Here is a 15,413-nt window from a genome sequence, read left to right as displayed (position 1 = left end):
CAATTATTGCACAAATATTATAATGTGCCGGAAATCATTTCCATTTTATTCCATATATAAGGCGTACTAGATTATAAGGCCTATGTTCAATTGTCTGGCCAACTTGGGGAATTGAGTGTACCTTATAGTCTAGACATAGTACACAGTACAGAGGGTCCTCTAGTTATACACGAGATACTTTCCGGGCGATCGTTCGTAAATTAAATTGCTTCAGTGCTATATTTTGAATGTATAAGGTTTATATGAGTATGTTTAAGGCTTGTATAAGTAACTGGTATTGTTTTGTACGGACAAAATAAACATTTAATAAAATAATATGCTCTATAAAGATAAATAACTTTTACTTTTGGAAGATGGGCTTCAAGAGTTAGGCTACTTCCTCCTCCGTGGTAGAAAGTGGCCGAAAAAAAGCGAAACCAACCATTTTCTCATTTTCCTTTAAGGGACAGTGGGTATTATTTAGCAGCTCCCAGTGGAAAAATGTCCTAAATTTACAAATGATTTTTTTTTAAATAAGCAAAAATACATATACAATCATATAAAACCCACCCACATTTTGTTTTTAAATACATGTAGGTCAACAAATTCGCATTTATTTTACATAACTTGAGTCCCACCTGGTGTGAGCATCTTGTTGCTATGGTACCCAGAAAAACAAAAGTCCTCTCAAAAGACTGAGCAGAAAAAATGAGAGACAATTGTCTGGGTTTTGATCACTTTGAGTTTGCATCCTTCCTTGTGTTTTTTAGCACTCCTTTTCGGTTGTAGGGCACAGTAGAGCATTATCTAGTAGTCAAATAATAAACACTGTCACTTTAAGTAAGTGTTTATCGCGCTTTTCAAGTAAAGACCTACCAAAGCCCTTTACAATGTGCTTCACACTTACCCCATTCAACAATGGAAGGCCTACTTGCAATGGCATTAGGGGTTCACTGTCTTGTCCCATTTTGACATTTAACTCTGAGGACCGAGGAATCGAACCTGTGACCGCTCGGTCCCAAAATGAGCGCTCATCCTCAGCTACTGCCACCCTATGTAATGATTGTTGGATTCAGCACCTTTTTTAAATAATCTTGAGTGTGTGTTTTATTTCAGCGGATTAATTGTAACATTCATCCATTCATTCATTCATTCATTCATTCATTTATATCGGTAGGTGGCAGAATCATCTGCCCATGAAGTAGTATGAAATCTGTTCAAGAAGATTATCCATCAAATAAAGTAAAAATATTGCACATAATTCTGCTGATTTAAATGTTTATTTAAATATAATTTTCTTCCTCTACTATAAAAACTGTTTTTTTTTGTTCTGCTTGTGGTTAAGTTTTGCTCATTTTAAGAATCACTTTGGGTATTTTTCTAGAAAAAAAGAAAATAAAAATTAAGTTGCAAAACGTCATATAGTTATATTCAAAGTTGGGCAAATATACTACCCAAAATGAATAACCTATATTGTTAACTTTTTATGTTGTTACAGAGAACAAAAACTCGTCAATGTCGATTTAACCAACAAATGTAACTTGCTGTTTTTCTTTACTGAATGACAAAAAAAAAATCTACCAAATTTACACACTGTCCCTTTAAAAACATAAAACTGGTGCCGGAGATAAAATTTTAAAAATGTTCAAGTGCTGTTGTCCTTGAAATCTTACAATGAAGAAAGTTTTCTTTGACCCCATCGAAGGTTGAGAAACTGAGAGACCAGTAAAAAAGGCATTTGCAGTTCAAGGTCGCCCTCTTTAGGTTATAAGCCGGAAGTGCAGCCATATTCATTATTAGAGAATCTTTTTTTACAGGACGCCATGGAGTCCTTTTTTTAGAGGCTTTGTTTTAAGCAGACAAACTATAGTTTATTTATTTATCATGTGATTTAAAATAGCAGTATTTACGAGGAAACTAATTGCAACCTGGTCAACGTTTTTACTTTATATTATACTTTAATTATTGTATTTTTTAAATTTATTATTTGTTAATTTAACATGTTAAGTCATGTCATGTTTATTTGTATCGCCCTTAATAAAAAAGAGTCTCAAATGGCTGCACAGGTCAAAGACTCTTGCAAACTATTATCACAGACTATCATGACACCATCCCCTGATCTAAAACCTACATGAGGGTAAGGAAAAACTCATCTGTTAGAGCCTGGTCAACCTGGAAGGGTGATTACCTCATGTGCGGTCCCTTCTGAAGGTTTCTTCATTTTCCTCATCCTGAGGTTTTTGAGTTTTTCCTTGCCCTCGTGTAGGTTTTAGATCAGGGTATGGTGTAATAAGAGTCTGTGGTTTGCAATAGTTTGTGGTCTGTGTAGCCCTTTGAGACTAGTAGTAATTAAAGGCTGCACGGAATAAACATCCCTGCGACCCTACTGAGGCTAGGCGGTGCAGATAATGGATGAATGGATAGAATAAACATGACTTAATTGTTGAACCCTACTTATCCTCTAGACTACATATACTTCAAGGTAGGGTGCGCGGTTTGAAGTGTCCGTAAAAAGTTTCAAATTAAATACTTTCTCTAATTAAGAATGAGTTACAAATGACCAACTGAGTTCAAAGAGCCTTTATAAATAAAATAGAAAATTATATATACATATATATGAAGTGAATTCACGCGCTTGATCGCAATTTTCTTCAGATAAAAATGGTGAAAGTAAGAAATAGACCGTTTCAAATACAGTACAAATGTCAACCCAACCCCTAAAAAGATGAAAAAAGAAGAGTTTATTCTGGCGCATCTAAGCAAACCATGTACGTGCACGCGCCATGCAACCAGCTTGATAGAGGCTGCAACGAGGATTTCAGCCAGAAGATGTCAGGAAAGTAGAATATTTTTTTAAATTATGGGCATCACCTATACAGATGGGGTGCGACGTTTGAAGTGTCCTTAAAACGTTGAAGGTTAATTATTGTCTCTATTAAGTACGTTTTAATGCCCAGTTGAGTTTAAAGAGCCCTTATGCATTATTTTCCATTGTGCCTATCTGATTTTATCATAGCTTTATCAGACATGTTCAGAATGGAACACATGTTTGAGGAAAGGGGTCAGGGGTGAGTGCTCAGAACGTCATGCTCGTCTCTGCAAGTTATTTCTTGATTTCTGTTTGTCAGTGGAACACAAAAAAATGGTGAAAGTAAGAAAAGACCCGCTTCTAGTAAAGTCCAAACACCAAACCAAAACAGATGAAAAAAAGAAAAGGTTATTCGAGAGCGTCTAAGAAATGCATGTTATTGCACGCAAGTTACGCGTTATTCTCTAGCGCCATCTCCTGGCTAAAGTCACGATTGCAGTCTTATATCGTCTATTAAGTGTTGCTGTCCACGGTATTATTGTCGTATTGTCAATGAGTTCATCTGATGTTGTTGATGATATACCCTTTTAAATCAGATGTCAACCCGAATGATCCACTATTCCACATTTTGTGCTCCATTTTGTTTTAGTAGAATGCGAGTTAGAAGGCAATTTCCAGCTGTTTTTATTTATCTCAGCAGGCGGCCATTTTATGGAAAGGTCATCGACTTCGCTCAGGCTTCTGCAAATTACTATTTAAGGCTCTGCTTCATAAAGAAGGTGAACTGTGAATGGTTGTTAGCTGAGCACTTGGCAACATCGTCCTTAGAGACAAATAAAAACAGGTCCACCATGGCTAAACTCTCGTTATAATAGTGTTTTTGTGCTTGTCCGCGCGTTTTTGTTTGTTTCAATTTGTTAGTGTAGCTTGAGGATGGTTAAAGTAACAAAATACCTGCTTCAAGTACAGTCCAAACGCCAACCCACACCCCTAAAAAAATGAATCAAGAAGGGGCTTAGGCGCAACTACGAAATTAACCTGCACTCTCATTATAAAGAACTTGACAGAGGCTGCGATGACACAAGCCAAAGGTGTACAAAAGTTCCTAATTCCGTACAGCTCCTTTAAGTGCAAAGTGAAGGACATCATTTGTCGGAATATTTTATTCACTGGGCAGCTCGAAATGCAAGCAAATCCATAATAAACACACTCTCCAAAACGTGCTATTTGTAAACATTTAGAGATGATAAGTGTGAATAGAAAGGTTCGATTCTGTTATCCTCAACAAAACATAAATTGGGTTTTAGAGAAATTGTGGATTTGTACGTTAACAAAAACATTTGAATGCATTTCTTTAAAATGTACTGCAAATTAATTAGTATTTTGAGAAGTACTAAACAAGTACTATTGTCAAGCAATCAATATTGTTTTTATGTGAGGAGGGATGTAGTAAACATGTTGTATTTTATTCTGACAAATGAAATTAAAGGAGAACCTAATCATCTTTAGGGCATTTTATAAAAAATATAATAAACAATTAAAAGGAAGCACTTTTGAGTCACTGCAGAAATTGTCAGCGATTTAAGTAACGAAGGCTAAAAGGTCAGAAATCCCTGATCAAACAGCATTTGACGGTTTTTTTTCCACTTTACTGATGTTTCTGTAAGCTTGGGTCACAGCAGTACTATTTAAAAGAAAAAACACGATTTCAAAGCCCTTTTTGGATGTGGCCCATCAGTGCATGGACGACGGCGGCTTGAAGAGTCCGGTCCTTCGAAAATGTCGCACGATGAAGGGCACGGACACGAGGGTGATGCTGATGCGAACCGGCGCAAAGAGTTTGTGGACGGCGTAGGCAAGGACAAACGTGCTGGTCCCTGCCGCCATCTTGGAGCGGATGATTGCCTCACTGAAGCCCAGCTTGCTCAGCACGGCCGCCATGTCCATACCGCTAGAAACAGAGTACACGGTTAATATCAAACTCTTATTTCAAAACGACCGTAAATTCCGGACTATAAGCCGCTACTTTTTTTCCCAAACTTTCAACCCTGCGGCTTATTCAGTGATGCGGCCAATTTATGTAATTTTTCTAACGGCCGCCAGCGGCGCTCGAGTACAAAAGGTAAGATTTAGGCTGCAACTGCTTAGCTTGTGCACAAATTAAATTAGCATAGACATGTCCTCATCATGCAAATTGCAAAAAAAAGGCACATAACGCAATCGAGCAGTCCGATATAAAAGGAAACTTTACTTAGCGAGCGTGATGCTAGCGTGGTTTTTAATAAGGGAGCGTGAGACGACGCCTACGTGGGAAAGTCTCTTTCCCATACTGAAGGAAGACGACTTTGATTACGTTGGTTATAAGGAGGAAGATAAACTCTCTCGGTGTACCGTCTTTCTTTGTAAATATGTGTAACCCATGTATAATATGTATTTGCAACTGTATATTTTTGTAATGTATTTATTTTAGAAACTTATTCTGATATGCTTTGTACGAGCAAATGAGAAAGAAGGGGCGGGGTAAACGCGGGCTGACGGGAAGTGGAGTAAAGGTGAGACGTGTTTGTGGACGCGGCTGACAATAGTGGATATATATTTTTCCCACCCTTACCTTTGGAAATATACACTTTTTTCCTTGGATTACTTTCAACGGGCACCCGGACTCTGCAGGTCTGCATTAAATCTTAAGAACCGGTATCATTTTCCGTTCAATTTGCCGGCTGTGTTTTTTAGACTTCAGATTCAGATTCAGATTCAGATCTACTTTATTGTCATTCTAGTACACGTGTATACAGAACGAAATGTCGATGGATCTGACTCCCACAGTTTCCCTCAGTGTCCTTCAGTGTACAGATATAAATAAGCTGTATTGTGTTATTTACCATAGTGCCGATAGTGCAAGAAGAGACGCTAACCAGATGTGCAAGATGGGCAGTCAGGTTAACAAGTCAGGTACACAGTACCATTATATTGTAAACAATAACACTGTAAGTAATAACACTGTAAGTAACAATAGTGCAGAGATCAAATGTGCAAGGAGTGGCAAGCTATAAAAAAACTGCCACTAGTGCAAAAGTCAAATTAGCAGCCGTTTAGATTTAAGTTAACTATATGTTAGATTGACCATTTAACAGTCTAATGGCCAGGGGGACTAGACTATTGCGGAGCCTGGTGGTCCTGCACCGCACACTGCAGTACCTCTTCCCAGAGGCTAGCAGAGTGAATAGTCCATGATGGGGGTGAGAGGGGTCCCCGGTAATGTTCTTAGCATGGGATAAGCAGCGCTTCTGGCCAATGTCCTGAATGGAGGGAAGTGTAGTCCCGATTATTTTCTCCGCTGTCCTCGTTACCCTCCTCACACTACCCCAGTCGGTAGCGCTGCAGCCTCCACACCACACAGAGATACAGCTGGTCAGGATACTCTCTATGGTGCCCCTGTAGAATGTGATGAGGGATGGTGGGGGCAGGTGGGCTCTCCTCATCCTCCGCAGGAAGTACAGGCGCTGCTGTGCCCTCTTAACCAGAGATGCAGTGTTCACGGACCAGGTGAGTTTGTTTGTGATGTGCACCCCTAGGAACTTGATACTGCTGACAACCTCCACAGCCTTGTTGTTGATGCAAAGTGGGGCATGGTTGGGCTGGTTTTTCCTAAAGTCGACAATGATCTCTTTAGTCTTGTCAACATTCAGGACCAGGCTGTTGTCCTTGCACCAGCCCACCATCTGCTCCACTTCCTCTCTGTAGGCCAGGTCGTTGTCATCCCTGATGAGGCCCACCACCGTTGTGTCGTCAGCATACTTCACGATGTGGTTTGTGGCGGACCTAGGGGCGCAGTCGTGTGTCATCAAGGTGAACAGCAAGGGGCTTAGGACGCAGCCTTGGGGGGAGCCCGTGCTGAGGTAGATGACATCTGAACTGTTCTGACCTATCCGCACAGATTGGGGTCTGTCACAGAGGAAGTCCAGCAGCCAGTTCCGCAGGGGGGTGTTGAAACCCAGAAGCCCCATTTTGTCTACCAGATGTTGTGGGATGATGGTGTTGAATGCTGAACTGAAGTCCAGGAACAGCATCCGCACATGGGTGTTCTTCTCCTCTAGGTGTGTCAGGCTCAGGTGAAGCGCAGAGGAGATGGCATCCCTGGTGGAGCGGTTTGTCCTGTAGGCAAACTGAAAGGGGTCGAATGAAGAGGGGAGACTGGAGGTGATGTGCTCTTTAACCAGTCTCTCGAAGCACTTCATTATGATAGGAGTCAGTGCAACGGGCCGGTAATCGTTGAGTGATAAGATCTGGGTTTTCTTTGGCACTGGGATGATGTTGGCAAATTTGAAGCATGATGGTACTTTGGCTTGGTCTAGCGAGGTGTTGAAAATGTCTGTTAGTACACAAGCCAGCTGATCGGCGCACTCCCTAAGTACCCGCCCCGGAATGTTGTCCGGGCCTGGAGCCTTCCTTGTGTTGACCCTTCTCAGGGTCTTCCTCACGTCAGATGAGTCCAGGTGGAGTGCTCTTTCGTCCTGATTTGGAGCCGCTTTCACTGCAGGGGTGCTGTTTTGTGCCTCGAACCTACCAAAGAAATTGTTGAGGTCATTCAGAAAGTCCATGCTAGTGTTCTGCACTGGGGTGGTGTTTGGCTTGTAACTGGTGATGGCCTGGATGCCTTTCCACATATCCCTGGTGTTGGTTGTGCTGAGGAAACGTTCCTGAATCTTTTGACTGTACGTTCGCTTTGCTAGTCTGATGGCACGGTTCAGGTTAGCCCTCGCTGATAACAGCGCCTCCTTGTCACCAGATCTAAAGGCAAGGTTACGTACTTTTAGTTGATTGCGTATTTCAGCAGTCATCCAGGGCTTCTGATTGGCACGGGTGCATATAGTTTTGTTATTGCTGACGTCTTCTGCGCATTTACTGATGTAGGCTGACACAGAAATGGCGTACTCATCTATATTTATTTTGTTGTTGTAAGTGGCAGCCGATTTAAACATGTCCCAGTCAGTGCACTCAAAGCAGTCCTGTAGTGCCTCCATAGCCCCCTCAGACCACACCCTCACCTGCTTCACTGTTGGTCTTTCTCTTGTTAGCAGGGGCTTGTATGCAGGAATTAGCATAACAGAAAGGTGATCTGATGAGCCTAGGTGGGGGCGGGGGGCTGCTTTATATGCACCTTTGATGTTTGTGTAGGCCAGGTCTAATGTGTTCCTACCTCTTGTAGCAAAGTTTACATGCTGATGGAAATGCGGGAGAACTGTTTTCATATTGGCCTGGTTAAAGTCCCCCGCCGCAATAAAAATGCACTCAGTATAAGCATGCTGCAGTTCACTCACAGTTCGGTAGAGAATGTCCATTGCCTCCTTCGTATTAGCGCTGGGGGGCACGTACACGGCCGTAATGATGGTCGCGCTGAACTCCCTCGGTAAGTAAAACGGTCTGCAGATCACCGTCAAAAGTTCAATGTCTCGTGAGCAGTGATTCGAGATTATCTTCGCATTTCTGCACCATTTATTGTTTGTGTAAATGCATAGACCGCCGCCCTTGCTTTTGCCGGTGAGCTCGCCGCTTCTATCAGCGCGGAAAGCAGTTAGCCCCACAATGCTAACCGCGTCATTCGGGATAGATGAGTTTAGCCATGTCTCCGTCAGAATCAAAGCACAACAGTTCGTCAACTCGCGGTTCGATGAGAATTCCACTTGTAGATGGTCCAGTTTGTTGTCCAGGGAGCGGACGTTGGATAGGAAAATGGATGGTAGAGGCGTTTTGAAGGGTTTAGCCTTCATCCGAGCCGTTAGCCCGGCCCGACAACCTCGTTTCCTTCCCCGGTCACAGCGCTTCCGCTTGCCACTTTTACTCGCTGCTTTGTAGGCCTCTGGCTTCTGTTGACGTAGCACTCCGAGGCTAAGTAAACACTCCAGAGTGGTCGTCGAAATTTGCGCTGGATTTCTGGATGTTCGCATATCCAGCAAAAAACTGCGATCGTATATTAATCTGCAGTTAGAGTTGTCTTTGTTCGCCCTCATAGACTGAGTCGAAGATTGGGGTTTTTGACCAAAATGTGAGAAACTGTCGGGAGCAAATCCGGCCGCCGCTTAATCGGGTATTGGTTAATTTTGTGTTTAAATTGCGTTTTTTTCAATGTGGGCGCATGCGGCTAATATACAGGTGCGGCTTGTGTATGTACAAAATCGATTTTCCTCCCAAAATGTGGTGGGTGCGGCTTATAATCAGGTGCGCTCTATAGTCCGGAATTTACGGTAGTCTTCTAAATCGCATGTGTCAAACTCATGCTCACAACATCATTTAATGTGGCCCGTGAGTCAATACTGAGTAGAAGGTAAGATCTTGGGGCCGGGTTCGAACCGGGCATAGAATGTCAATCTTTCATTCGTGCCTGGTTAGGCTGAACTTCTCTCTCGCTGATTTCATTTTTTTCAATAATCCGATTGTCATGTGTTCTATTTTTCTCCTTCTCTGTGGATGATCTGCGGCATGCACTCTGTTCAGCGCTTGCCCGGCCCAGCGGATGCCTTGCTGTGGTGCTTACGCTGCCCGGCGGCATTGCCGGACATAGATAAATACAAAAGGAAAAATTCAGGCTTGCTTCATGCTCGGTACCTCACATCAACCTAACCGTTCGGGCTCGGGTTGGTTCGGCCTTTTATACCCGCGGGCCATGTTGGGTCAGGCTTGGATTTTTTTTAGACCCAAATCTAACCTCGAGTAATGAGCAAAGCACAAGAGAAAAGAGTTGCATTGCGTGACTTGCTGTTTAAAATGTCACTGGATGTCGCCAAAGCCATTAATCAACCAGAGAACATTGTGAAAACCCATCTAGCTGTTTTTTTACTTCAAATAAAAGTCAAAGTTGCACTTTTCCACAAAATTTCCTAAATTTAATAAGGGTTAGCGCGTCATTTGAGGTGTCCTTAAAATTAAAATAGTTTGTCTTAACGTAGGTGTTAACAATACCACAAAACACCTTGAACATGTTCTGTTTTTTTAATCACATTAAGGCATTTTGTTTCTATAGAGGCCAGTAAAACTATAATTTTGTTTTTATGTGGTGGATGATTTTGTTAATTTTAACAATTTTACAAGGAAATGAAATATTTTTAAAAGAAAAATACACCACACTTTAAGGATTTGTTTTCTATTGTGATGAAAGTCATTGATGACTAAATATGTCAAAGCTCTGTTTCAATTTATACACTGTTGTCTTTTCAGAGCAGGGAAAAAAATGGGGTACTTTCAGAGAAAATCAATTTTGGGTGTTAAAACACATTCGCCATTTTCACCTGGGACAAAACGACGGACACATTTGACTACAGTGTAATAAATGTGTCATATTCTCTTTGGACTAAATCGTTTAAAAGGCAGGTGAGTTCAGTTTTTAACATTTATAGGATCTGAGCTGCGACGGGGCCAGCTTTAATCAACCCAAGTACATGTCCAAAAAGACTTAATGTTGAGCGTGATAATGCAAGCCGGCTGTGGGCCGCAGCGGCTCTTCCATAGAAGGCTTATTATCTGCAATGTGAGAAAGTCTGCAGGCTTCCCTGCTAATCTGCTGCAAATCTCTTTGCTATGTCTGTTGGTCGCCTGCCAAACCGCCCTAACTGTCACACACTCAACACAAGCTAAAAGGCTTTACTGTTTCTGCCTCTTTTATTCAATGAAAAAAAAACTGTCTGTGGTCAGATCTTCTGTTCCTCAAGTATTTTCAGTAGCCTGAAACCAACTCATACTTAAGATTGTTTTGTTCTCTGTAAGTCTAGTGAGAGTGCAACAGCAGGAAGTTTTTTTAAAGCTTCTCTTCACAATGGTTACATGACATTTTTCCACTTCCCACAAAAAAATCATCCAAATTCAAACTACCGTGGGCCCAATTCAGATTTAAATGACTGTTTTGAAAAAAAAACAACCACACTGACAGATCTTATAGCAATACTATTGGTATGAGGCAATAGTCTGGGAGGAAATATCAGTATCATATTGAAAGTGTAAAAAGTTCAGGACACCCTTATTATTTATTATATTGCTGTCATCCAAGTCTCAACCACACTGCACATGGGCAAACTTCAGCCTGCGGGATGAGTTTGTGTCCCCCTTCTTTAAAAAACACATTATTATTTTTTAATCTCTTGTATTGTTATTAATACAATTCATAAAATTTAGTTAAAAGGTTATTGAGACCCCTGATGTAATTATTGAAGGCTGCTTTGTCACCTGGATATGAGGAGGTAGAACATTCCCAAAGACATGAGGGAGATTCCCACATGGAAAGAAACCCCCACAGCGCCATACTCCTTGAAGACCTTTTTAAGTTGCTGAGTCTTGTTGGGCTTATCTCCCTCAGGCTTGGGGTCCTCGGGAGATGTTCCTCCAGGAATTGTTTGTGGGGCTTCCTTTAGGTTGTGCTCGTCCTGGGGGTAACATAATAAGATTTAAAACCTGCCACTTTTTTTGGAAGTGATTGCGTTTTGATGTTGGTAGGTCTTAGACAGTGACGGGGGAACTCATCATGAAAGCTCAGTTGAATGTACAAGGGAAGCTTGGCAGCTCTGTCAACAAACACAGCAGTCAAAAAGGAAGCCGTGGGCGAAGAAAAGTGCTTTCTGCTTATTCAAAGAGGCCACCGAGGCCGGACTTAAAGTAAAAGGGGGCGGGCGGTGGCATTGGGAAGGTCATGTGAGTGGGTGGCCATAAAAAAGATGTTTGGGTGGAGGAACAGTGGGAGCTCTATGACTGATAACTTCTCTTAGTGTCGAGTCAGAGCGACACCCATCCACACACCTCCACCCTGAGGCTGACGACCTTCTGTCAGTTGCACAATATTGACTTTTTATTTCTTTCAGTCTTTATTCTATAATTATTTGTTTTCATACGCTTACAAGGAAATCAGTGTGGGTCCTTCAGCTTGAATAAGTGCATTCGTAAATACAAGTTGTGTATCTTCGGAAGTGTTTAGGGTAAAAGTTTGTACCTATTTTAAATATAAATCTAATCTTAATCTGAGCCGAACAACGTTATAAATCCCAATTAGTGCGCGTGTGTTTGTATGTGACCTTTAGGCTCTGACACAGCTGAACCGAATTTTGTGAAAAGGTACACGATTGTACTTTAGGCCTCTGCAAATGTCTTTAACTCCGTGTCAGGGACTTCCAATGAATAACAACAAAATCAATAAACTTCGGCTTTTGCCTGGTCTTTGGTAGGGTCTCTAACGCCCTCTGGTAGCCAAATAAGGTACTACAGCTCCCAACCAATGACCAAGCCGCCAAATTCAATCTTCTATTGGTCCAACACTGGGCAATGAAGGCTTACTATTTAAAAATAGTCGTTGGTCAAACGGGTCCATTTAACACCGAAGAAGGTGTAATGTGCTGTACAATACGCATGCACGCACGCTTAATCACCAATTCATTTTGGCTAATGAGTTAAGTGTTTTTTTTTTTATGCTCGAGCAAACACTAAAGGAAAGCCCTGTAATTCAGCCACACGAGCAAAATTAATTAAGCCAGGATAAGGTCACACTAGCACGTATTTGTATATGCATCAAAAACAGCAAAATATTTATTCCCTAGAAAATAATGTCACTAATATATATTAAGAATTTGCTTAGAACTAAATTTTACTTTTAAACAATTACCAAAACAATTCTGTTCAAACAGGTCTGTCTGTAAAACCTTATGTATGGTACAATTGGCTTTGATCAATTTGTTAAAAAATATAAATAGAACTCTTTATTTTCATTCATAACAACGTAATGAACATTTTTGTTCACATAGATGCCAACCTCTTGACACTAAAAAGCTGTGAGGTCCCCGGTTCGAGACCAGGTGGAAACATATGGGCGCCACCAGGCTGTACTTGCCGTAGACACAACATAGGAAATGGAGCCCCTACGACCCGAATGGTTAAGGGATCCAACAAACCAACCAACCAATGTTATCGCACACTCGATTTTTGCGGGCAAAACAGTCAAGTCAAGTCATTTTTATTTGTATAGCCCTTAATCACAAAGAGTCTCAAAGGGCTTACAATCTGTCTCCAGAATATATGGGATTAAAAAAATGGGTTCTTGTTTAAAACAAGAGAGCAGTGCTTGGAGACTGGCCGAAGTTGTAAGAACATCGTAACATTAGTGCAATGAACAATAGTAAATACAATTTAGCAGCAATAAGATTCGAATACAAATTATGTCAGGGGTCTCTAAGAACACCTGGGTAGCCCGCGGACAGGTTCTGAAAGTAGCTCACCATTGATGGATCATTGCAATTCTCAATTAAATTTCATTTCTAACTGGCATGAGGTTTGAGTGGTTACCATAACTTCTAATAATTTCAACCTGGTAATAACATAGTTGCAGAGGATGTGCTATCAGAACTAGGGATAAGTGAGTATCAATGAGATTTTCAAACATATTTTTCCAACTGGCAAGGTGTTTTGGCGGTTAACTGAGCCAGATTTTTAAGTCAGAGTTGAGATGTGCTAACTCAGGGGTCAGGAACCTTTTGACCCAAAGAGCCAAAAATGTTTTAAAAAGAAATTGAAAGAGCCACGTCACATATTTTCAGACAAAATTGAAAAAACTGCCAAACACACTCTCTAGACAAAAGCTAATTCTTCAGAACATTTTATTTCACTGTGTGTCATTTGATAATTTAATCAAATGTATGAAATGATAATAATACCAAATCTTGTGTCCCAAATCAATGTAAATATGCCATTTACAATTTGTCTTCCACTTTACGTTAAGAGTGTTGAGGCAATTTTTTTCCATTAAATTTGTCCTTAATAATGGTTTCAAAACAATGTGCATGCAAAGTTCTTTTGTAAAAATGTCACAAATTACAGCAAACGATAAGCATATTTTCGATTGTTCTCGATTGTTCTCAGCTCAGGGATGCTGCTGGAAATGTGAATTTCCCTTCGGGGATGAACAAAGTATCTATCTATCTATCTATCTATATTCACTTTCTGTGTAGACTGCACTGAGCTAGAGAGAGAGACAAGGAAGTGCCTTGCGCTGTGTGCAGGGATCCGCCCACCTGTACTGCTCATCCAATCAAAGTCGTTTGCCAGCGTTTTTAATTATCAGATTAAATGGTTTCTTATCGAACTTCTGCATTAAATTGCTTCGGCTTTATATGGACCAAAATCGGGATGAAATCACTTGAATTTGGAACGCCACAGAGAGATGTGCAATAGTTACATTTTATTTCGGAGCCATATGTACTCACGAAAAGACCCATATATGGCTCCCGAGCCACAGGTTTCCTACCACTGTGCTAACTGAACACCTGCCGATTGACAACGAGTGCGCATGCGCACTAGTACCTTTGAAATACATAAGATCAATAAACACAGAACAGTAGTGTTTTAACCATACATGACATTCTCCAAGTTCCATCAATTCGCCATTACTGTACACCGAATACACTACCTGCTTTTTGTCGTCCATGTCACTGGACTTTTGGGGGGAAGCCGTGGCGGTGGAGAGCCCTCGGTTACATGAAAACAAAACCACCGGTTCCGAGAAACGGCCGCGTAGCCTCAAGCGTCCCCAGTCCTGGATAAACAAGACGCGGTGGTGGTGCTCCTTTAACGGCCCCGGCCGTGCTCCCGCGATTCGTCCGAGCGCTGAGTCCACGCAGCAGGTCCAGTCCCTTTGAAAGCCTTTTGCTAATGTCAGTGGGCCGCAGTGGAATGCACGTGCCGTCGTCCTCGTCGCACGACTTAGAAACATGGCCGTCATTCCGCCCTCAGAGCGAGTTTCCAAAAAGGTTTACGTTGGTAGAAATGAGATAAGGCAGACGGAAGGTCGGAACATGGTGGCTGCGCCCCCTCCCCGGCCGCAGCTTCTGACTGGCAGCCTGAAGCTTCCTCCCACCAGAGCCGAGCACACTGACAGCGGTCCGCGCAACCGCAGACGTGACCGGAAGGAGCGCCCGTCAAAAGAACAAAGCAGGCGGCGGTGAGACGTATGTAACATGCGTTGATAGAAATAGCCTCTAGGGGGAGCCGCTAAGCTTCTGATAGATCCTGCTGCATTTCTTGATTAAAAGAAGAAAAAATGTGATAAGAGCAAACGTAATGAATGTGATAAGCTGAGACTTATATTGTTTTTATTTTTATTTTTTAATTCAAAGTTTGATTTTGCTATCCATCGTTGGATAAACTCCTAAATATTTTATGTTTTATAGGTTTTATAGTTTTATAGGTACGTGATCAACAGGGTTGGGTAGGGTTACTTTAACTGGATTACTTCCAATTACTTTCGAATTACTCCAATATCAAATATGCTAATAAAAGACAAAAGAAACTAAATATGAATAAAATATGACTCACAACACGTGGTAAGCTTTCTCTCCTGGCTTTGATCTCCAGCAAAACTAACATAAAATGCGACTGAAACAAAATGAAAATAAATCCAAACAGCTTGCCAACATCATTTTTGCCGTTCCATGTATTCCGTCACCCCCCAAGCCTGCACAAAATTTAGTAATTTTATTCATATTTAGTTTCTTCTGTCTTTTATTAGCATATTTGGTATTGGAGTAATCCAAAAGTAATTGAAAGTAATCCAGTTAAAGTAACCCTACCCAACCCTGGTGATTAATGTCTTTCAAGT

The 15,413-nt window shown here is 41.4% G+C and overlaps 1 protein-coding gene across 1 annotated transcript; it reads right to left on the bottom strand.

The window, feature by feature from the left end:
• Window positions 1–4,170: 4,170 nt before the first annotated feature.
• On the bottom strand, window positions 4,171–14,727 carry mims2 (mitochondrial inner membrane scaffold 2). Its single transcript, XM_088338794.1, has 3 exons — window positions 14,226–14,727; window positions 11,006–11,202; window positions 4,171–4,739 (listed from the first exon to the last, which is right to left on the bottom strand). Exons 1-3 carry the CDS (start codon window positions 14,535–14,537, stop codon window positions 4,523–4,525), a joined length of 726 nt encoding a protein of 241 aa, XP_088194920.1. The 5' UTR covers window positions 14,538–14,727; the 3' UTR covers window positions 4,171–4,522.
• Between the last annotated feature and the right edge of the window lie 686 nt (window positions 14,728–15,413).

This window comes from Urocampus carinirostris, chromosome 6, assembly GCF_059441175.1.
Source record: "Urocampus carinirostris isolate Australia breed hairy pipefish chromosome 6, RoL_Ucar_1.0, whole genome shotgun sequence".
Taxonomy (NCBI): domain Eukaryota; kingdom Metazoa; phylum Chordata; class Actinopteri; order Syngnathiformes; family Syngnathidae; genus Urocampus; species Urocampus carinirostris.
The sequence above is the reverse complement of the archived record's forward strand: the minus strand, read 5'-3'. Positions and strand labels throughout refer to the sequence as shown.

What these genes read in the sequence shown, in the direction of transcription:
- mims2 (XM_088338794.1), bottom strand. Translation starts at nt 14,537, where the DNA reads ATGACGGCCATGTTTCTAAGTCGTGCGACGAGGACGACGGCACGTGCA. An exon ending in ACATGGACGACAAAAAGCAG is followed by an intron (nt 11,203 to 14,225) that starts GTAGTGTATTCG and finishes TGTTACCCCCAG; the next exon opens with GACGAGCACAACCTAAAGGA. An exon ending in TTCTACCTCCTCATATCCAG is followed by an intron (nt 4,740 to 11,005) that starts GTGACAAAGCAG and finishes CTCTGTTTCTAG; the next exon opens with CGGTATGGACATGGCGGCCG.